We start from the raw sequence: 22114 nt of genomic DNA, 5'->3' as shown, positions 1-22114 counted from the left end.
TGCGGCTTTCTCAACGCCTTCAAATTCATGGCCGGTCTAGAGTACTGCTTTCCCACTGCTCCAAAATTGTTTTGCGCGAATAACCCACGCTACAAAAACACCCGCCCTACCAGCTATCCTGAGAAGCCTGGTAAAACTCAGTGAAGAAAAGTCCCGCAGTCACCAATGACCGCCGTGAATTCTGCAAAGTCCGAACATGCCTTTATGTCCGTGGTGTTGAATCTCGCACCGCTGGTTCCAGGTGTTTCGAACTTGCCATCCGACCGCTGCCAACGAGTTGTTGCGAAGTTGTCATCCCTCCGCTGACAACCCGTTGCTTCATACGGAAAGGCGTACCCGAGCCGAGCTCCGTCGCTTCCGACATACGAGTGGTAGCGTGATGAAGCAAGCGGCCAGCTAATAATGCTGCCTCGAAGACCAGAAGCTGAAGGCAAAGGTAACTTGTTAACGTCATGGCGAGAGATCAGCCGCAGCAAAAGAACAGTGCCCCTACGGGCGAGGTTACAGTACAGGTCTACAGCAGCGTGACAGCATTAATTCACGGCTGATACAGGAAAGAATTACAGCTTTTGGGGGGTCTAATGTATACCCAAAGCACCAGCGGTCAAAACAAGCGTTCCCTCTAGATTCTGCGCACGACACGAGCGGCACAGACACACACAATACTCTTTCCAGAGTTCTTGAGCGTCGGTAGTAGCGGCGCACGCTGAGTCCGAGAGAGCGGACAGAGGAGATCGGCGCAGCGGACGCGGGGCTTCCGCGTCATTCGGGCAAGTGTCGGCGTGTTGCGTCGGCACACCACTGAAGTTTGATCACGCGGACAGCGAGGCTCCCGCGATCCAGACACGTCGCAGCTTGTTTGAATTGTCGGCTGCAAGTGTGAGTCACCGACATGGAGGCCTGATCAAAAGGCGCACGTAGTGGAGGCTTCGCCGCACAGCCGAGGAGTATTGTGGCCTGGTGATTCGTTACAGAGGGCTCCTTTTTATACAAGGAAATGTTTTTCTGCTGTGTCCGTACTATTTCAATTTCGTTCGGAACAATCAAGCATCCACGTATTTCTTCATAAACAATTATTGTCAAACGTCCCTCGTGTATTTTGTTTGTCCTCAGCAATTTTGACAAGCGTAAGCATTTCCATCAGTTATACATGCTAGCTACCAATGGTTGTGGGTATAAAAACGTCTTGTTCAATATCTCCTTACACGTGGGGGGGGGGCGAAATTGTGAAACAGAAAGAAAGAGAGATAGACAGACAGGCAAACAGATGGACAGACAGACAGGGGGACTATAATTTCTTCAGTGAAGTTTCCCAAGAGTATTGTACTAAAAAAAACAAGGGAGACCTTGCCGGGACTTCAATCCGCCGCGTCGTGAGTGCGCCTACGCCGGAAGTCACTTCGCCACGACAGATAAGGCGAGGTGTAGGGAAATTACCCGTTTTGTCTAGTTGGCGCCGCTCACTCTTGACTAGGTGGTGTGCGAAATTACTGGCTTGTAAACTAATCATTTTTTGAAGAATGCTTGCGGGGTAGGGTTCTCTGAAGCCCCACAACAGCTGATCCCCACCAACAGCCTACTTGGGGAAGAAAAAGCTTTTTAGAAGCGATTGAGATTTTCCGCTGAAAGAAAAGGGCTTCCCGTGCTTTGGTTCTATGCTTTACGCTGAAACGTTGACCCATGTGGTCTCCTTAGCCGCTATAATAATATACGCCACGGTTCGTCTGCCCTTAACTGAGCCTATCTTTTCTACAAGCGCACCGGTGGCACACGCATATTAAGTTTGCAGCTCAGGGGAAGCGAACACGCCAGATTACACAACCAAAGAGTCGGAAGCCGAAGGACGGATCGCATTAGCGCAATTACTGAGTTGTTTGGGCCTCCTGTACCTCTGAGAGTTGGTTAAGCTCTAGAAAGTAACAGAATACAGCCGCAATCATACGGCACGAGTGTATTCGGGGCGCTGTTTTCGTTTCACGGCCGATTCTCGACGAACGGTTGGTCAGCCGGATCAGCCGACCCGTTTTCTTCGCGTATTGTGTTGGCGCGCAAGTCACACTATGCGGACATCTTATGGACCGACGTGTTTGTGCCGTCGTCAGCGTAGTGGGTCATCGCGGTCTGCTAACTCGGGAGTCGGCCGACGGGTTTGCGTCACCGTCGTGTCGGCGTAATGTGACTGCAGCATAACGAGAATTGGTTTAATAAGTTAAAAAGGTAAATATAGATAAACACGGTAGCGTGTAAGCATGATGAAGGAAGCGTCAATAACCAAGGCTGTCACCCCAGCCGCCGATGCTGACGAGGCGACGCTTCGCCGGCAATACGAGAAAAAAGTCGTCCAAAAGCAGAATATTCGCGTCATGATGCGCGAAGATTAGATCACGCACACCCGAGGGCACAAATTTACGAACCCCGAAAAGAGTAATTTCGAGTGGTTTCTCTGCCGCACGGCAGCCGGGAGTGCTATGTGTGGGAGTTCTGAATATTTCAGTACTTATACGACATCTAGCATGCATTAGACCGTTTGTGGGGCTGCTATAAGAAGAGAAATAACCTAAAAGTGCCATTTGCCTGGTCCGTAAAGCTTTGATCGCGCCCGTACGTGCGTCTGAACACACTGAAAGAGTGGGAAAGGTAAGACAAACTTTGCAACGAAAGTGTGAACTTTCCGCTGCACATACGATAGTCATACTTGGCACAGATGACGTTACCACACAGCTAGCAATTGCGCTATTTCATATAGTGGACTCAAAATGCCTTTCAGGACCCATTAATAAAACAGGTTGGCTTTAGCTCGAAGTTTGAAGGCACTGACTTGGTTAGCGATATGCTAGACCAACTTCATATACCTCATCTTTCCCACCAAAAAAAACAAAAAAACAAATGGAATGTTTTCGACCAAAAAGAAAACAAATGGAAAGTCTTTTTTTTTGTTAAAATGATTTCCTTGAGCCAACACTCTCTCGTATTTAAAACCAGGGAACACGCGCACCGTCAAAAGCAATAGCGGTGGCCAGTTTTTTTGCAGTCAATGCCAGAGTAAGTAGTCTCAAATACTGCTTTTTTCAAGAACAGTAAAAGGTTGGAATGCACTGCAACAGGCGGTGATTGCCTCACACACAGTTCATCAGTACGAGTCATTTTTCGTTTCACGGTGACTGTTAGCTCTATACTGTGTTTTTTTTTTCTTTTTGCCCTAAGGTGTTGATTGCTGGAATCTTGGCATTTATTTTTGCCTGCGTTCTCCACACGTTATCCTGTAACCCAGAGAGCCAAGAAGTTCCTGCGCACACTGGTGTTGAACACTTGCTTATTGTCTGAATTTGTCTATCTGACATAGCCTCTCTGTTGAAATTGTACTTGTGCGGAACCATGCAACTTCGTTAGTGCTTTTATGTATATGGCAATGTTCTTTGAATAGGTGTACATGTTTGCGCGAATTTCATTGTAGTTTCGGTTATACCAAGACAAACCCTGTAGCAGCATGCCTACTGCTAACAGCATGCAGGCATGCATGCATGCATGCATGCATGCATGCATGAATAATTAAATAAATAAATAAATAAATAAATAAATAAATACACAAATAAATAAATAAATAAATAAATAAATAAATAAATAAATAAATAAATAAATAAATAAATAAATAAATAAATAAATAAATAAATAAATATAATGACATTAGCAGTAGCAGCGCGAACGGAGAAACTGCCGTGATGTGAACAAACCTCCACTGTATTCGCTATGCAAGTTATGATACGGTAGGGGAGAGTTTGCCTGGCGGCAGGGGGCAAGTAGTGGGAACTAAAATTCAATAGCGGATGAGGGGTAGCATTCAGACGACGTTTGGAGTGAGCAGCCAAACACCAATTCATTATTAGCGCACTGGTTTGGCTATATTAAAATAATGAAGCCTTAATAGGTCTCTATACTATTACATATATATACTCGCGGAATTTCATGTCTATAGTTTTATACTTCCGGTCAGACGTCGTTATTAAACCTTAGCCATTTTCACGATGCCAACTTCTGGTATAAAATGACGTTACCCATTTGAGGTATTTGTAACGCCTAAATACTGAAATCGGTTTCCGGACGCGTTTGTAGATGACGTTTGTAAGCAAAAACCAACTGAATATATTAAACAGCGGAGAACGTATCGAGAAATGTAAGAAAATATACAGTTTACCCAATTCGAGATTTACCCAAAAGGGGTCGGTTAGGGTAATGGGTTCTAACGCAGCACTTACAAATTAGTATGTCTTACTTCACCTGCAAAAACGACTTCATATTTTTACCTGCTTTAGATATAATGAGTCGTCCAAGAAAAAAAATATTCGGGCCTTTTTATTACGTGACTTTTAAAAGTCTCACTATCCAGGTCCTAAAGGATTACAGGGAAATTGGAAGGGTTTGGGACGTGGGCATTCTTTTTTGTAACAAACCTTTCCTGCAGTAATGTGTTGAAATAGCGCTGAAAAGGCAAAATTAGATTTTCGGATGCTTAAGAAACCTCTTAGTCAGTACATAACACCAGTTGTTTAAGTTGACAAAGCGGCAGTCACTTTTTGCCACGTGTCCCTATGAACCAATGCAGTTTTTTATCGATATCACACTGTCGGCAGAACTGCTTTGTTTATTTTGCTCCAATTTGAAATAATTGCTTTCTGCTGGGTAACACTACGGTTTCATGTTTTGCAGTAGCGGTGTGGATACACAGAAGTTTAGTCAAGCCTACTAATTGTATACAGAATTTTCTTTTGAGAATTGTTGTATCGGCACTAAAAAAATCACCCCAGGGCGCGGGTTATTTTGGCGCTACAGATTTTACAGAACAATTAGGTATGTTTAACACCAGCTAAGATTTTGACACAGGGGATTTTTACATCTCCTATCCGTCATGAAAGTAGACGCGATGCCGGCAGAAACATCAGTCACACTTACTTACAGAGAGCCCCAGCCACTGGAAATCTACGGAAATCGTTTCAGTTTACCTCGCTGGAATTTGAGCTAGTTGTACAGAACAAATTTCTGGGCCCCTTTGGGTTGTTTTGCAAAATGTTCGGCCTATTTGTTGTACGATATTCTCTCTGCGTGCAATCATAAATTTTAGGGTTAAGATGAATAAATAAAAATGCATGAATTTGGCTGTGAACTGTATAACAGCACCCAAGAGAATCCCGCCATAATTACTGGACTTAGATTACGGTAGCACGCAAGCGTGTAACGCTTTACAGGACAGTTGTTTAGGGATGAGTTACTGCGACATAAAACAAATTACCCTAATACAACAATGGTAATTTGCTTCATAGGAACACAACATTTAATGCTTATTGGAGACATTAACGAAGTCTTTTCGCATTCTAAACTTGTCACGAGCCCACCTTGCCTACCCACATACAAAACGTTTCGCGCGGGCAAGTGTGGACAGCCCAGAGAGGTTTAATCCTTGCTCCGATTTTGAACCACCCGGACATCGTTTCTGCGTGACATGTGTGTTTGCTTTTTACCATTTTTCTGTCGTGAGGTACGAGCTCACAAAATACCGAATAGAATACCACGGAACAAACGCTTCTAGTAGCTGCAAGATTATCTCTGCAGAAACGATAACAACGCCTACCACTTTTTGTTTCGCCATTTTGATGCGGTTAATTTTGTGAGGAACGCAGTTAACGATGGCATCTAACAACTGAACCGTAACACGTCATATTCGTTGGCCACTTTCGCGCAGATGTTACGGACCGGCCTACGACGTCCTCCTTGATCTGCACTATTCAGGCGTACCATCCCAACGGTGACACCACCCCCGTCACGGCTCCCGCTGACGGCGTCTGCGACTTCGTTTTCTACGATTCCCTGTACTACGACGGCGCCTCAGAAAAGATAATAGGAGATCCCACAACCCGCATGTCGAGCTTCGACGCGGTGGCCATGACCTCGCAACGAACGCAGTACGGCATTTCTGTCGATCCCCTGTGAGTAGTTTTAACGGAAAGAATTGTGGGGCTTGTTGCGCTCAACAACTAGTTCACCACATGTCATATCTTTCCCGCAAGTATGTCAGCTCAACTCGCCATTGGTCCTGTTTAAACATTGAGTCATTTCCCTTTCTTTAAGGGCGCTGAATAGAACACGTGCTTATGCGGCATAGCACTGAAATGCAGCTACCTTTGCCTGCATTGGCGCTCCCATACTAATGCTTTGTCTAATATAAAAATAAAACAAAGAGAAACGGGGGTTCAGTTCTCAGTTGAGTTTTACTCGAGGCATAAAACAGCAATATGAATCCCACAGCGCCTCTCGCAGGAACACTCAAAGCTTGCCAGAAACCGCTTCTATTGCGACATTCACACATTTAGAAGGCAATGCTCTCGGCCCGTGAGGATCACCATTTTCAAGAGGATCAGCAATTTCGATTGCATTTTTATCATCGCTAAATTGTACTCACAACTATCTGCGCTTTTGCACTCTGATTCCTTAGGAATTGTACATTTTTAACCGACTGAAAAGTATTTTTTTTTTCAGAACTATACATGGGAAAAGCACTGTGCACACTTTTGTGGTTGTCTTCGCGCGGATAGGAGCTTCGTGCAGTTTATTGCCTTTCTCCACTAAATAAACCAGTCCCAAATGCTACAAAAACTACATGAGGGGTAGCTGCAGCTGTAGGAGTAAAAATGGTCGATTAGGTATACGTCATAATATCAGATGTGAAGCCAGCAGTCAAAAATGAGAGCAGAGTTTTGAAACAAATAGATGTTAAAGAAAAACCATTTAAGCCACCCAGGAAAAGTAAATGTAAGAAAAGTCAAAAGCGTGGGTTCCACGGAAAATATACTGACATGAAGGAAAGATTGACGAATAGTGATAAAAAGGAGGGGAATGTTTCAAGAGCCTCGTGATATTTACGAGCAGAACGGTGCTCTGTGTCTGGGAGACGCCTTCGAGAAAGTTGAGAGCGCGAGTGACGAAAGCGTTCCGACAAGTGTCGACGGCTGATCAGGGCTGCATCTTCTTGACGAAGCTATGAGCCGGGTAGTGAAGACCAGATTGCGATTGCAGTGGAACTTAGTGGCAATCGGGGTGTGGCCACGGCATGGCATTACTTTTGGTGACATATTCTCTGGATTTTATATAACAATGGCTACAAAGTACCCGTGTTCTTTGTTCTGAAGACAGCCTTCAAGAATGCTCACACTCACCGAGAACATATAGTCCACCTAGTAGTCCTCCCCAAGCCTGGCCTTTTTCGTTCTGTTTGTATTCTCCTCTTCGTTTTCTTGGCCTTGTGTGAGGATTCGTTTAGCCTTGGAGGCGTGCAGCGCATAGAATCGAAACTCGAGAAAAAGAGAAGGAAATGAGTTGCATTTGCAGCGCTACTATTGTGACACATATAAGGAAAGCGCACATTCGAACAAGAAACACAGGTGTCTAAGATAAATATTTTATTGCCAGTTCAAGTTACGGGAAAAGGAAACAGGACTCGCGGACACGATGGACATCGGAGGCCGTCGTTGGTCCAGGTTTCACAGCCTCGGCCCCCGAAAGGTTGAAGATGCTGCTTGAACAAGGCAGCAGAGGCAGCACCACGTCCTGCGTGGCGGGCGGCCTCGGCACGAACGTAACCTGTCGGGGCTGTCGAAGCGAAGGTCGACGTAACCTAGGCGTTGGCCGCTGGTGCCCGACCGGTACCGCTGGGGCCATGAGCACACAGGTTCGTGGTGCACCCAGGATGGTGGTGCCGCACGAAGTCGGCCCGCTGTCGTTCAGGCTCGAACGGCATGTTCGATGGCCTTGCCGCGTTCCCCTAGCTCGTTACTTGAAACGCACGTGCCTCTTCCGCCTCCTGGTTTCTTGGGTGGCGGTGGTGATTTATTAACAAAGGAGGGAAGAAAAGAGGCCTGGGGGTATTGTTGAACTTAACGGCGAGTTCACCCTCATACGACCCAGTCCAGGGAAAGGGGTTGGGGCTTCTAAGGATGGGAGGAGAGAAGGGGGAAGAGAAGAGCGTTAGGAGAGTGGGAGATAGTCTATATCGCGTTTGTTTAGTCCATGACTCGATGGCTACAAACGCAGCGCTGGTCCTGTTGTAACCAGGAAGTTGACTAGGTGCTGGAAGACCTCCCGTCGGATGGCGTGCGGTCCCATGGGAAACAGGAGGTCTTCTAGCTTGTGGCTTGGGGCACTGGTTTCTTGCCCCTCGGTTTCTCGCCTCTCCCTTCTCTTTGTGCGCCCCGCTCTTATCACCTCTGATTTCCGGCGCGGCGTTTTAAATGCAGATCATTTCAGTAACTCACGATGTGACCCGTTCCCGGTGTGCCTTGTAGTCCGCTCCCCATCGGCCACACTGCGCCCTCTCCCCCGCGTCCTCCGCTCGCAACACTACTATCCGGCGCCCGGTTTCGATCGCTCGACCCTGCGGGCGGAACGCAAGGTACACGGCGCTCTATCCACTGCGCCACAAAGCCAACACAGATTGGGACGCTAAGAACGCGCCATATATCGTTGACTCATTCAAATTACTGCTGACGAGCGCTCTCTCGTCAGCAGTTGCCACAAGTGCAACAACAATAACGTAACGCAAACTAGTTAACGTCGTGCGCCCCAGGAAATGCTCTGCATTTGATCGTGCCCCTCGCGAGGGGGATGTTTCACTGCGTCTTCTCTCGGTCGCGGGACCCGTGGCTCCATCTGGCGGATGCGCGGCACAACTCGTAACGCCTCGAAAGTGCGGCAAATATGAAATAGGGATGTCTTTGAGACATCAGCTTACTTGAAAATTTTTTCTTATTGGCTGACCAGCACGCTGCATATTTGATCATGATGCCTCAAAGTTTAGGCGGTGGCATTCCCTCATTTGTGCGCTCTTGGCGCGCCGTTCAAATTGGTGTTTCGTTGTTCCTTTTTCCCTTTTCTTGGGTTTTGATTCATTCCCTACTTGGGGGTACCCTTGACACATGACATTCTAATATCCCCTTTTCAATACTAACGGACGAGCCTTGAATTAAGGGGCGATGATGACGAGTCAACAACCCTAGTAGCATCGGAAACTATTTGCTTTAAAAGAAAGTTGAACACTGTCGTGGACCTTTCGCGATCATGGGATAAGTCAGACCAGTTCATACCTGGCAAGTAGAAGTCTCCTGTAACTATAATATTCCATCGGGAATTCGTGTTTTCTGCAAGATAGTCGTAACTGACTTTGAAATATTCGTGGGAAGCATTAGGTGGTATGTATACGCCACCCAGAAGTGTTGTTTTGCCAAGAAATTTGTTTGCACAATACACTACCGTGATGACAAATTCCGTCCAAAAGAGTGAAGGCAATATTGTTTTAATGCCGATAGCTACTCCCCACCACGTGATTCCATTCCCTCCCTTTAAGAATAAGCTGATATGTCGAGGGTACGAATCCTGCACATCTGCATGCGACAATGTTTCGGTAATTACTCAGACATTGGGATGATAACAGGATGTTACATCTTCGGCTGAACTATGTTTATTCACGACGCTGCGCGCATTGGGCGAAACAACTCGGAACACTTTGGTTAGAGATTGTCATTTTTTCCCGTGGCTACGCGTGGTCATGTGGGCAGGCGCAGCTGAACCAGGGTCATGCCGCGCCTGCGCACCAGAACGCGTGACTTCTACCCGGCCGTATAGAAGCTGGTCCCAAGTGTAAACTTTGCCGTCTATCTTCAATCTATCAAAAGGGAGTGAACCCTTCGCCGCATTAGCCTCTCCCTGAGCTGCAGAACGCCACAGCTTACCGGCAAAGTCACGCAGCCTTTTTGAAAAGTGGTACTAACACAACCCGTAATAAAATAACCCACCGAGACACTTATTTTCCTCAGCATCCTGTAGAATCTTTAGTGCTTGAAAGAAACGAGACTTTTACAGCAAAGCTCTATACCCCTACCCCCCGGTTTCATCTCCATGGGCAAAAACGCCATGGTGCCAAGAACACTCTTATACAATGATACAATGCATGCTTCGCCGTTCCCCCCCCCCCCCCCAGGTTTCACGTTAGTGTAGAGCTCCTGGGAATTTTTTGCATTTCGCCTTCTTCTCGAAAGGGGCCGCCTCGGCGGAAATCAAACACATATCTTTAGGCTCAGATACACACCGCGTTATCCCCTGAGCCATCATTGTGCGTGCATCCGCTATCCAAATTTCACAAGGACCAGTTCTTCTCCCGACAAGATAGTTTTTTTTGATGACAAATTACTCGCTGAATCTAAATATACTTGCTGAACCTAAATAGACTTTTGTGCATTGGCGAGTTTGCTTTCAGGGTAAATGCTTATATCTCTTCTTCACCACTGTAACACCCGAAAAAGCGTGAGGTTTACAAAGGGGGCACAAATTCTGGGCGCTGAAAAATTCGGAGACGCTTTGCACTTGTGGCACGAAGACTGGGGAAACAGCAAAGCTGGAGGCCCCACTTAACTGGTTCTTCGTATGGCTAAGTTTATGCCTGGTCCTTCTTAGACCTCGGTTGATTTTTCTACGTGGTGTCGTTGTTAGCTCCCAAAGGAGCAACGAGCACTCGTTCTATAAATTACGTGCATTGTACGTGCACCCGACGGCCTTGCGGTGAAGCTCCCGGAGTAGCAAAGGGCGTAGTGGGATGAGCGTTTGCTGAACGTTTTTGATCTCCTTGGGAGGTCACTGTTAGTATTGGGCGGTCTGGCGTGTTAAACCCTAATCAAGAAGTCGATTAATGTTAGCGTTTCTCGGTCTTTTGCCTTCTTCGGTTTTGGCGATAATTCTCTGCTTCGCCAGAACTGAACACCCGTCGCAACAGGCCACAGACTGGCCCACTCCGGGACTCGTTTCCAAAGCCGTGCTTCTACCAGTTGAATCGCGCCTCCGACAGGTGGCGACATGAGTCACGGCCGAGCGGGGCGAGCCAAAGTTAGGGTGCTGACACATTTGATGATATTATCACTCAGCGAGCATTTTTTAAGCTGCAGAGCCCCTCGGATCGCACAATGTCCGTCCGCGTCCGTGTGCACAGCATTTACAATAGCAAAGAATCACCCGGGCACCGGCAGGATTCGAGCCTGTGTCTGGTAGACCAGACAGAGTTAGTGTGGGTCGTCTTACCCATTGGGCTACGACCGTCTGTTAGTACCCGAAAGTCAAACTGCTTACTCCCTCGCCTGTAACGGTAATGTCCGTCCGCGTCCATCTATGCGCCCTCCACCAAGCGAAAATCAAGCGAAATTCGATTTGAGCCATGAGTCGCAGTTTCATTAGGGAATGTTAAAAATATAGCGGGGTTTGAGGCTGGGCACCGTGAAAGCGAAACAGCAGCGCCAATGGAGGCGCATGAAAAAGACGAGGGATCTTGGAACCTTCTAAGGGCACCTTTTATGTTCTTGCGTGGGGTTAGAGTACAGTTCCACATCGCTGTGGGGCGACGCACCACGGCCTAGTTGCAACCGGAAAAGCGAGAATGTATGGCAAGCCGGAAGAGCTTAGTGCAGCTGGAAATTACGATTGTCGTAGCTGCCGTCGGTGGGAAGCGGCTGTGAAAGACGGTGCGGATGCGACTTGATGAATGGTTCATTAAATATTTTATTACAATCGGTAGAATTAGCGGGGCTCTCTATCATATGTCGGAAAGTTCTAAGCATTTACCGTAGTTTTTACGGTAGTACTGTTGCTGTCACTACGGTCGCTTGGTCACTAAGAGGCACCAATTTTTGGAAAAAGCCTACCAAGGGGATTTTTTATTCACTGGCGTTTCCGTGTTCGCTAAAGAAAATTGGCGTTGTTGAAAATGTTTCACATAAAAAAAATTCTAGCAAGTTGTTCTAAAGCGCGTTGGTAATAATTTCTATAGAGGCGATATGAAACGAAATTTGAGTGCATGAGGTATGTTTTGGAGTCCAGCCCGGACGCCACAGTAGTCGCCGAGTGCGTTACAGCCACACTAAATGAGCACGTTGTTGGAGACGTAATAGAAGTTTCCAAGTGCACGCATCGCTTATGTAATATTTTGTCGCACTTGAACGTTGGGCCGTATAAGTGGAAAAGCGCTTCTCAGTAAAAAACAGCTGGGCACTGGAGCCGTTATACAAACCCCTACATATATAGAGAACTCTGATTCTTGCGAAATGCAATGTAGGTGATTGCAGCGGAGTGAGCGGGAAGTAAGCCTTGCGTGAATCCCTGTTTAAGTCATATGTCAAATAGGGCAGGTGGTGGAGCGCCAACGTGTCAATGGTAAACACCGGATGCACGTCTCATACTAAATAAAAAACGTCGTCAAGGGATAGTGAGGCCGTAGTTACTAACTCTTTATGAATCTTACTACCACGCGGTACGGTACGTAGGCTCTGCCACTAGCAAGTGCATGGTGAACAAACTAGCTGGGTGTAGAAAGTTGCAGACAGCAGATTTAGGTCGTGCTTATGACTAGGTTATGCATTACCAGTTAGTAAACGCATGTAGCTAAGAACAGTGCTTTCGCTGGGAGTTTACTAGTGGAGGTAGTGGCGCTTACCGCCTGCTTCAGTTAGTCACTTTGAGTATTGCTGCATTTACTACCTCCAGTTTCTAAGTACCTAGTGTATACTGGGACAAGTAATTTGTTAATCTTCCGTTAGTTAATGCCAGAAGCTTGTTTTAAGAATCGGCTTGGAAATAGCTAAGCCCACTTCATACTTGGAACAGCTGCCGCCAGGCGCAGCTTTTTACCTTAACTATACATAGGGAGTGCACGGGCGTATTTGTTTATATTTATAATCTGGTAGCACAGTCGCTTGAGCTACGTCTGTCCCGACTGAGGACTTTGTTTACTCTTGTATTTTGATCTTCTTACAGGTACATAAAGGAGTTTATCAACGACTTTAGCCTTAAGGAGGCAAAAACCCGCCTGAAAGTCCACATTAGTAGCAATGTCTGCCACTTCGGAATACTGAATCTGTACAACCGTCTACTGCATAAAGACAAGAGAATTTTGGGAAAAGCGATCGGCGTTCTTAAGGTTTGTAGTAAATTTTGCAATTTTTTCGCAAAAACGTTATGGCAAATCTTGATACACAGCTGTCCACTCTTCAGCATTTTACCGCGTAGTGGCGGCGTAGTTCTTGAACCATAAGATATCATGACATCAAATCGTCACAGCGGAGTGGCGACGTAGGTATAGAAGGGAATACGTTATTTCGTACATGCAGTGACGGATGTCAGATTCTAGGCGATGTGATGAAAGCAAACTTTTTTGCTCCTGCCAAGGCCATCACAACACGCAAAATGGCTGCGTAATTACAAATAATGTAGTACAGCACTGCGCGTGGAAGCAGCATATTCTGGTAGGGCACAATAAAAAGAACAAAAACAAATAAAAAGTGTAAGGAACACAATACGCACGGCAACAGTAATAAGCGGCACGAAGAGAGAACAAAATGCGTGATAGCGCAGCTGCATAGGGAAATGTTGATAAAAATGGGGCAGTCCTCGCATTAACTGAGATTACAAAGGTGAGGCAAACAAAAAAAAATACACGAAATACAACAGGAATGACGACGATTTGCATAGTAGTGGGAAATTTACGGGGTAATTCCTCTTCAAGGTAGCCGTATTTTCCTTTCTTTTTGAACATATTTCACGAGGACATTTTCTGAGCCTGTTCAATAAGACGGGGATAAATGTTACACAGATACCATCTCGTTATCAATTGTTAGATCATTCCAATTTGTTCTCGACCTCAAGCCATCTAACACGTTTCTACAAAGGATGTGTGTTACATTCCTACATAAACATTTGTTGGGAAATAAGGTAAAGTCACCTTTTATGTGATGAGGAGATTCGATACTGGTCATGAAAAGGTACCGCACGAATTGACCGAAATAGCTGAATGACAGAGGCACATGCAGACGAAAATGCCTTTTAAGGGCTTTCGTATGGAGCAAAAGGGGGCTGAACTGAATTCGTCTGATCAACGTTACCCATATCAGATGGCAGTAAGCCAGCTGTAGGAGAATTAAAGAAAAGTAAAGCTGTTTTCTCACTGGCTACGGGTAAAAGGTATTGTAATCGGAGTATAAAAACAAGGCACCTGAATATCTTTTTAGGCAGGTAATCAACGTGATCTTTCCGACTTCAGTCAGCTCTAGGCACGCTCCTAAACATCTGCCGGAGCTGATGGCCGTCAACTCGAATGTTTCTGTTTTGAACGTTAGGTCTTGAATAATAGGCTTACTTTTTGGCGGAAAAAATTAACTTCCTTCTTGCTTACATTCGGTGTTTCTTACATGTGTAATATATACGTTTTCTTGATTTCCCTATAGAAAAATATATTCGAAGTATTATTTAGAGCACGAAGGCTGCATTCATTCCAACGTTCAATACAATGGAGGTAACAGTTAACCATTCCATAATAGGACTTCAAATAACAGTAAATACCTATCAGTTACGTACGAATAAATTCGTCCATATACCACTAAACCCTTGCCATGAAACAGCTGATGGGTTTAAATCATGAGTGAGCCTCTCCACCCCCTGTCGCACGAAATTATGTGTCCACCTGATGTGACCACCGTGCTCCGAGCCCCAAAATCCCGCAACATAGCTTTTCTCCCCCGTGCCTCTCGCTGAAGTATCAGACGTAGCTCTCCCTCCAACATATCGCCTTTAACAATTCATTACGCTGAAACTGCACGAAGATGATTGTGACGGTGTACATAAGTAGTCGCCACTTACCAGCAGGCGGCTTCGTTGCTTCTGAGGCAGCTTAGTGGTGAGCACCCATGATGACGATATCAGGAGGACAGCGACAAACTAATAAGGTGAAGGTCGCAAGTCTTAGGCACGTGGAGAGCACTGCGCACGGAATATGGCGATGTAACCGCTTTTAAAAACAGGCAGTGCACAGAAGAAGAAGTTCGGATTGGCATTCTATTCCTACCACGCAATGAATGGCCACCACCCGGTGTGTTCACATTCTGTGTTCTAATTAAAAATTGACGCGAATATTATGCAACAAACGTGTTCACCAAAGCTTCGCTGTACGGTTAAAACCCTGTCTAATGAAGTCACAGGGAATCGCAAAAGATTTTGTTAAACCCAGAAATTTGTAAATAGGTGCTGTAATTGCACAAGAAGTTCATTCCAGAAATTGACGTATAAAGAAAGACGCATTCCAGCACCTACCGTGGCATGGTAATGGCGGCAGCTTCCGTGTTTGCCTGCCGATATTAAAGCAATGCTCTAAAAGGCCACCGTGAAAATAATACCAATGAAACACCAGGGGATTCTGGAGGAAACGATTTTATTTCCTGACAAAAAGCGTGTTATTTTCGCCTGCGTGCGCTTCGTTAGCATTGGGCGGATAGATGTTTCATAGCTCGCAAGCGCGTTCAACACGTCCTCGGTTCCTCCGTGAGCCCCACCCTACGGCCTTATCAAGTCAATGGCGTCCGTCACCTGGCCTGGAGGGCCCAAAGGAGCTTCAGTGGTTGGCCAGCACCTTCCGACACCTGTTGTGTACCTGCCACTGACTGTACAATTTCTTCATCCTTCAAAACCTCCGTCTTGTCTGCGTCTGCGTCGGCGCTAATATTGCGCGGAAGCCGCTTAGCGAATTTTCATGTTCTGCTGGTTGAGGGCGTCAGTTATATTCTGAGCGATTCCGTGCTTATCGAAACCTCTGTTCGTCACATTCGATTTGCGTAAGCGTCACCGCCCTGATCATTATACTTGTGGTACGGTGCCCAAAACCACAAAGGAAAACCGAAGAAGAAAAGGCCGGGTGAAAGATGCCGCCGCATTCAAGTCAGCCCGGAGTCGGGGGAAGGTCGGACAGGAAAGAAGAGAAGGAGGAAGAAGCTCACGCAGGTGGAGGAGCAGCTCCACGGCGGCACTTCTAGGGCCTGTCTTCGGGATGGCCATTTGACCTGCGGCCGTCGTAAGGACGCCCGGGCGCCACGTCACCGGCAACGCTGGGCTGTGGCGGTATTTTCATCGCCAGCAACCTCCATTATCTTCGTCGTCGTGCTCACATTGTACGCCCCAGAGCCCCTTCAACAACGGGCCGCATCAACGAGCCCCGCTGCCTCTGAGACGCTTGCCCCTGCACATCGCCTGTTTCCCTCAACGCCGTTTACGCTGCCGCGACCACCGGCTCCATGGTGTTAGGAACTTCCTTTATTTCTACTTCGGTTGTGACTAATTTCCCCAAGTCATCTGTTTTCATTTTGGTACGTTTCATGACGTACGGTTTGTTTTACTCATTGTTGTATTACTTACCGTCCCATCCTTGTGATCGTCCGTCATAAATCTAATCGTCCTCCCTTCTACCAAAACCGATGTTGCGATCCTTCATTCCTGCGTCTCTGCAACTGGTCCTTGTGTCTTTTGAACCTTAACATCATCATAAAGTGGCGTCCGCGACAGGAGGCTCCTCTAACACCTTTGAGAGTAAACCCATGACCGGAAGTATGAATTCAGGATTTTGACATCGCTACAATGGTAATCGAAGAGTTGGAGAAGCTTACAGCTGAGGGACTGAAGTTAGGGCTCCGGAGAGAAGCACTACGAAAATGGGTCGAAGCCGAGCGCGATAAACTCAGAGCGCAGCGAGAAACTGAAAGGCCAGCAAAGCTCAATGAAGCACAAGAGAAGCAGATTGCTGACCTTGTAAAAGCGCATCTAGAAGATTTAAGTGCAGCGGAGCTCAAAGCAGCCCAAGAGAAGCAGTTTGCTGACCTTGAAGAGCAGGTGGCACAACTTCAGCGACGTTTGGGTGATGTCCACTGAAAGAAGGCATGTGCAACCTGTTCTAATGAAGGAGCAGACCCTAAGCAAAGTGAAAGTCTCCAAAGCATTTTTGGGCCAGTTCACATCGACCAAGAGAGACTTCTCCCGGAGTTTTCAAGTGACGAAGGAGAATAAAGGCGCCATGGTGGCAGTTCGGTTCATAAACCCTATATGCCCTATTCAAGGAAGGACGAAGTAGCGTCTCAGTTCCTGGTGCAGAGGTTCCTGGTGCAGTTCCTGGTGCAGTTCCTGGTGCAGCAGGTGATGAACGAGCCACAAGCGAAACAAATTCATCGCTTCCGGCACTACCCGGGAAAGGGGCGGCCAGTGAACGCGCCAATGGTGAATCCATCACAGCTCACATGGAACAGGTACTTCCGCTAGGGTTTAAGAAAGCGTGCAAGCATAGGCGACAGCACAGCAAAGGAGGGGTGACCGTGGCCAGTAACAGTGCAAATGTCAAGTCTGGTAACGGAAACTGTAGCGGAAAGAAATACCTCAAAAGAAAGCTTCGGATGCAGGTCCACCCTAAAGCAAGCCTGGTAAACCTGCGAGAGATTCGCTCCGCAGTGCAGTGTCAAAGCGTCTGGCGAAACGGACGAGCTTGACTTCTTACCGAGCGGAAGCTTCCGGTCGCACAAACGGCCGTTTTGCTTTAAGCAATTCATATACAGCGATAAACTACAAGAAACAAGAACAAACCAGCTCAGAGCCCAGGCGCTTGTGCAAATTAAAAAGGAACGTTCGAAACCTGGAAGTGACGGGACTGCAGAAGTGTGTGTGTAGGGAAACTTTTCATGGCCATCAAAGCTGGAAAAATAAACGGAGAAAGCTTAATATCTTACTTGCAGAGACAAAGTGGCACTGTTATTGGCATTAAACATTCTCTTCGACTGCGGACATACTTTTTGTGTTTTACAACCTGACTGGCGTTTTCAATTTGATGGTAGTGGGCACAATTGTGTTGGCACTTCTCGGATATTTGGTGTGAAAGTGTTTAGATGTGTTGTGCAGCACAAACTTCCCGATTGTACTTAGTACTGAACTTGACCATTTCCTTTTGGTTTCTGGACTTAGAAAGTGCGTGGGGTGTCACCTCAGCGACTTTCTTAAAATGGGGGATATTGCGGTATGGTGCCCGAAACCAAAAAGGAAAACCGAAGAAAAAAAGGCTAGGTGCAAGATGTCACCGCAATCAAGTCAGCCAGGAACCGATGGAAGGTCGAACAAGAAAGAAGAGGAGGAGGAAGAAGCTCACGCCAGAGACGAAGTAGCTCCACAGCGGCACTTCCAGGGCTTGTCTTCGGGACGGCCAGGTGACCTATGGCCGTCGGAAGGAAGCAGAGGCACCACTTTGCCGGCAAAGCTGGGCTGTGGCGGTATCTACTTCCGTTGTGACTAATTTCCCCAAGTCATCTGTTTTCATTTTGGTACGTTTCATGACGTAGGTTTTGTTTTACTCATTGTTGTATTTCTCTACCATCCGGTCCTTGTGATCGTTCGTCATAAATCTAATCATCCTCCCTTCTACCAAAACCCGTGTGACGAGCCCTCATTCCTGCGTCCCGGCAACTGCTCCTTGTGTCTTTCAAACCTAAACATCGTCACAATACCAACCTCCACGAGGGAAGCCGCGGGCGCCCACATACAAAATTCTGAAGGTAATGTAAATGAAATCCATGAAGAATGAAGAGTTTAAACTGCGAAAGTGACGACACGGCAGTCGGTGTTGTTGTAGCCGACCAATCAGGTTGTAGGCAAGGAAAAAGGCAAGGAGGAATCAATACATTCACCCCGGTTGTGTTTACTCCTCGTCTCAGTGTCAGTGTCACGTGTCAGCAGCGCAGATAATTCCCACAGCCCACTGTAGGCAGTGGATGATAAGTGATCGAGAAATCATCACTCCTTTGTCGAAGCCCTAGTGTTCCCTACAGGCAAATTCAGTAGACAGTGTTGCACACACAGCGGACTCTGTATAAAATAAGGTTACATGTATCAATCCACTCATATGTGAACAAGGAACACGTAGGGGCACCAAACGTCGTTTGTTTTTACCTGTTGCTGTCCTTTCGGCGAACGTCAGTCTGTCCCGGCAATTACGCTCATTTTCAATCGGGGTTTGATGGTCTTTTCATAAGTTATGTGCACAAAAGTTATTACCCAAAAACAATTTTTCCTTAATGTTGTACTTTGTTAAAACTGTAAATGTGTTGCGAATGACGTCATGCTTTGGTGGCTGCATTTCTATCGAACTTTGTGTTCCCGCAAGGAAAAGCGTAAGAGTAGTGTTTATTCATTTCTTTCATAGCAAAAGCACAGCAGCAGTAGTGTGCCTAGAGCAAACCTTGCCTTCTACCCCGAATAGAAATTATGAATATTTCTGTGGGCAAGTTTCAATGCTGAAGCCCGTCAAACCACCTAAGTGAATGTGAGGCCCCGGAACTATGTATAGACAACTTCCTCAGCTATAGATGGTAAAATGGCATTTTTCGCACGCCCCTCAAAAGCAGCGCCAGCCGTGCTTTGCGCTTTAACCATACCAGTGCTCAAGTTTTCTCTCTTTCAGCAGTGGCAATGGCTGTCTATCACTCCTGTTTTGATGTGACAATTGACACGCATAAAAACAATTTTTGTTCTCTGCTTTTCACATTCGCTAAAAGGATGCCCACAACGGGGCACCAAATATCTGGTCTTGCCCAGAAGTGTAGGAGAGTTTAACTTCAAACACCGCGAATGAATCAAGGGTTTGTCTTTGAAAAATCTCAGGTGTCATCGCACATGAGAATTAACACTGGCGTATAAACAGGCGGTAAAAAAAGAGACAAATTAACATTGGGCAGAAAACAAATTAGCGTTTACAGATGCACGAGCTTAGCCTCGTCTAAGCGTAGTACGAAAAAAATATTGCAGCATTGTTTTTCGAAGTAATATTGTTACAGGAATGGCCGGCGACGGGCTGTTGCGCTCCCTTGTCGCTGTTTGTTGGGGAGTCTGACGCGTATCTGGTTGAGCTCCAGCGTGGTGGCAGCTTGCTTATCTGGACGGCTCAATTTTCACCGAATCACGGCCCATCTATGGACAGACATCTCTGCCGAGTCAATGTGCTCTGTTTCTACCATGATCGCATTGCTCGAGGGGGTGAACAGCCTCGAGCTGGTGCTTCAACGCGGCTGGGGGGTGAGGCGTGGTAGGCTGGCGGGGCTTAGCTTACCCGTCGACGGGACACACTCTTCTGTTGGCATAGTAAGTCAACTGGTGTTGTCCAGAAAGTCCTTGCACCTTGCTAGTTCACCTGGTACTACTCATTACTGCTTGGAAAAAGTGTTCATTAAAAGCGTAGCAGCACGGAGCCGATCTGAGATGCCCTGCACAGCTCTGGCCGCTAGCGGCATTTTACTCGTCGAAGGAAAACCCGAACATACATCGGCCCGACTCCTTCCAAACACCACTTCCTTGAAGTGCATCGGTTCTCGGCGCCCAGACTCTTGCCGTTCTTGTGACGAATACCACGGATGGCAAGACGGATCACCTAATACCCTACGTCGGAAGATCTCCTTTTGAACCCCGGCTGCCAAAACAAAATGGATACTCTGCGGCCAGTTGTTTGCCGTTATTCTGCTACAGATCCCTCAACGAATGAGAAACGTATGCTCTTGCACCATACCTCGGCTCGTCTCCATAACACTGGTGGCCCGAAGGACACAGATATTGTGCGGCCGGAAGCTTGCCATGTTCTGGCTGAGCATACTCCAGCGTAAAAAGCGAATGCTTGGGGGCCTCAGTACGGGCAGTCTCTTTTGGAACACCAACTGCCACAAAAAAAAATGAATACTGTGTGACCGTTCGCTTGCCGTACCTGTACTGCACACCGCTTCCCGAAGGAAAAAGTGGTCTGGAGCCGTATGTCGCCTTTTTTTTTCTAGACATCGGCCACCGAAAATAAAGTGAATATCGCACAGCTGGGAACCTGCCGTTGTATGTCTGAACACGGCGTCCGAGAAATAGCGAGAGGCTGGGGGCCGAAAGTTGGATGTTTACCGTATGATCAGAAGCTGCCAGAAACTGGACGCATTGCCGGACATGCCAGATAGCGGCCATACACGGGGCGGTGTGTTTGGAAGGGGGTGAAGTTTTAAATAGCGACTTTCACGAGCTGCTCCGTGGCTGGAATTGAAAATGGGGTGCATGTTACGGGGGCTAAATGTGCCTTGGAATGGGTTGGGGGTAGTGGACGTTGTGACGGGGTGATTTCCCCGTGATTTCGAGTATGTATTAGCCCGCGGGTGAGGTGGAGAGTCTGGCAATGAGGGCTGTCCGGTGGGCCTTAAAAAGTTCAGGGATGGTGTCATGCATGTTTAGTGTTAGTAGGCACTGAGGAGCAGCCCCGGGAGGACGGAGCAGGGCCTTGGCCCGTGAAATATGCTTTTCTGAGCATGGCACGCGGGGCGTGCGTTTCAGTGTTCGGGATATGCATAGAGGAGAGTTGCTAGAGTATGCGACAGATCAGAACGCCGTGTGCCACAAGTAGTCGGTCCAGCTCCGTTAACACGTGTGGAGGCGGACAGTTTGGAGGGTGTATTTCTTAACGTAGTTGAGCGTCGGCAGTTTAGATCTGTTTTGTGGGGTAGTAAGACCCAGGATTCTGCGCTCGTGAAGGTGGACGATCAGGTTACCCTTCACGAATAGTCTAATGTGGGGTTGGGAAGGGGGAGGGGGTGTTTGGGAGGTGTCATGTTGACTTCCGCAGCTGTGGAGGCCGAGTATGTTTAGCCAAGTGGGGATGATGTGTGCGAGGACATAGTGAAGCCCACTTTGCAAGTCGTCTTTTTTCTGGTTATCACTGCCACTTGGCCCGTATTGGGTGATGTCATCTGTGTAAATGGTGCAGGGATTTCCGTGGGTATTGAAAAGCTGGGGCCGAAGTGACATAAAAGTGATGTTAAGAGTAAGAATAAATACAGTCAAACCCGGCTATACCGAATCCGGATAGAGCGAATTATGCTGTATATCGAACAAAAATAATTCAGTTACGAAAATACATGAGAAACATGTTTCTTATAACGAAGTTCACATCCGATATATCGAACTCTGGGGGCCTAGAATGGCCGCCGAAATGCATGATCTCGGAGCGGCGATTGAGATATGGATTGGCCGCGATCACGGAGCAAGAGCCGTGACTGAGACATTGCGCCTCGCACGGAGCGACGTGAGGCCCAATACTTTCCATAACTGTTTCCGATGTGCGGGAGTCGCTACGGAACCCGCCCAGTCAGCGAGTCCGGACCAAGACAGCAGCATCGGTGAACTGTGGGAACAGCTCGCCAACATTCCCGATGATGTCGCG

The 22114-nt window shown here is 47.1% G+C and overlaps 1 protein-coding gene across 1 annotated transcript in view; it reads left to right on the top strand.

The window, feature by feature from the left end:
- Positions 1 to 17154, top strand: part of LOC144159812 (uncharacterized) — a 62060-nt gene extending 44906 nt beyond the window's left edge. Inside the window, exons 4-5 of the mRNA XM_077691493.1 lie at positions 5735 to 5978; positions 16956 to 17154. Coding sequence (XP_077547619.1) covers positions 5735 to 5978; positions 16956 to 17154 — 443 coding nt within the window. The remainder of the gene's footprint in view (positions 1 to 5734; positions 5979 to 16955) is intronic.
- The last annotated feature ends 4960 nt before the right edge of the window (positions 17155 to 22114 follow it).

The sequence above is a fragment of the Haemaphysalis longicornis genome, unplaced genomic scaffold (assembly GCF_048455015.1).
Source record: "Haemaphysalis longicornis isolate Haplotype H1 unplaced genomic scaffold, Haemaphysalis longicornis Haplotype H1 scaffold_10, whole genome shotgun sequence".
Taxonomy (NCBI): domain Eukaryota; kingdom Metazoa; phylum Arthropoda; class Arachnida; order Ixodida; family Ixodidae; genus Haemaphysalis; species Haemaphysalis longicornis.
The sequence above is the reverse complement of the archived record's forward strand: the minus strand, read 5'-3'. Positions and strand labels throughout refer to the sequence as shown.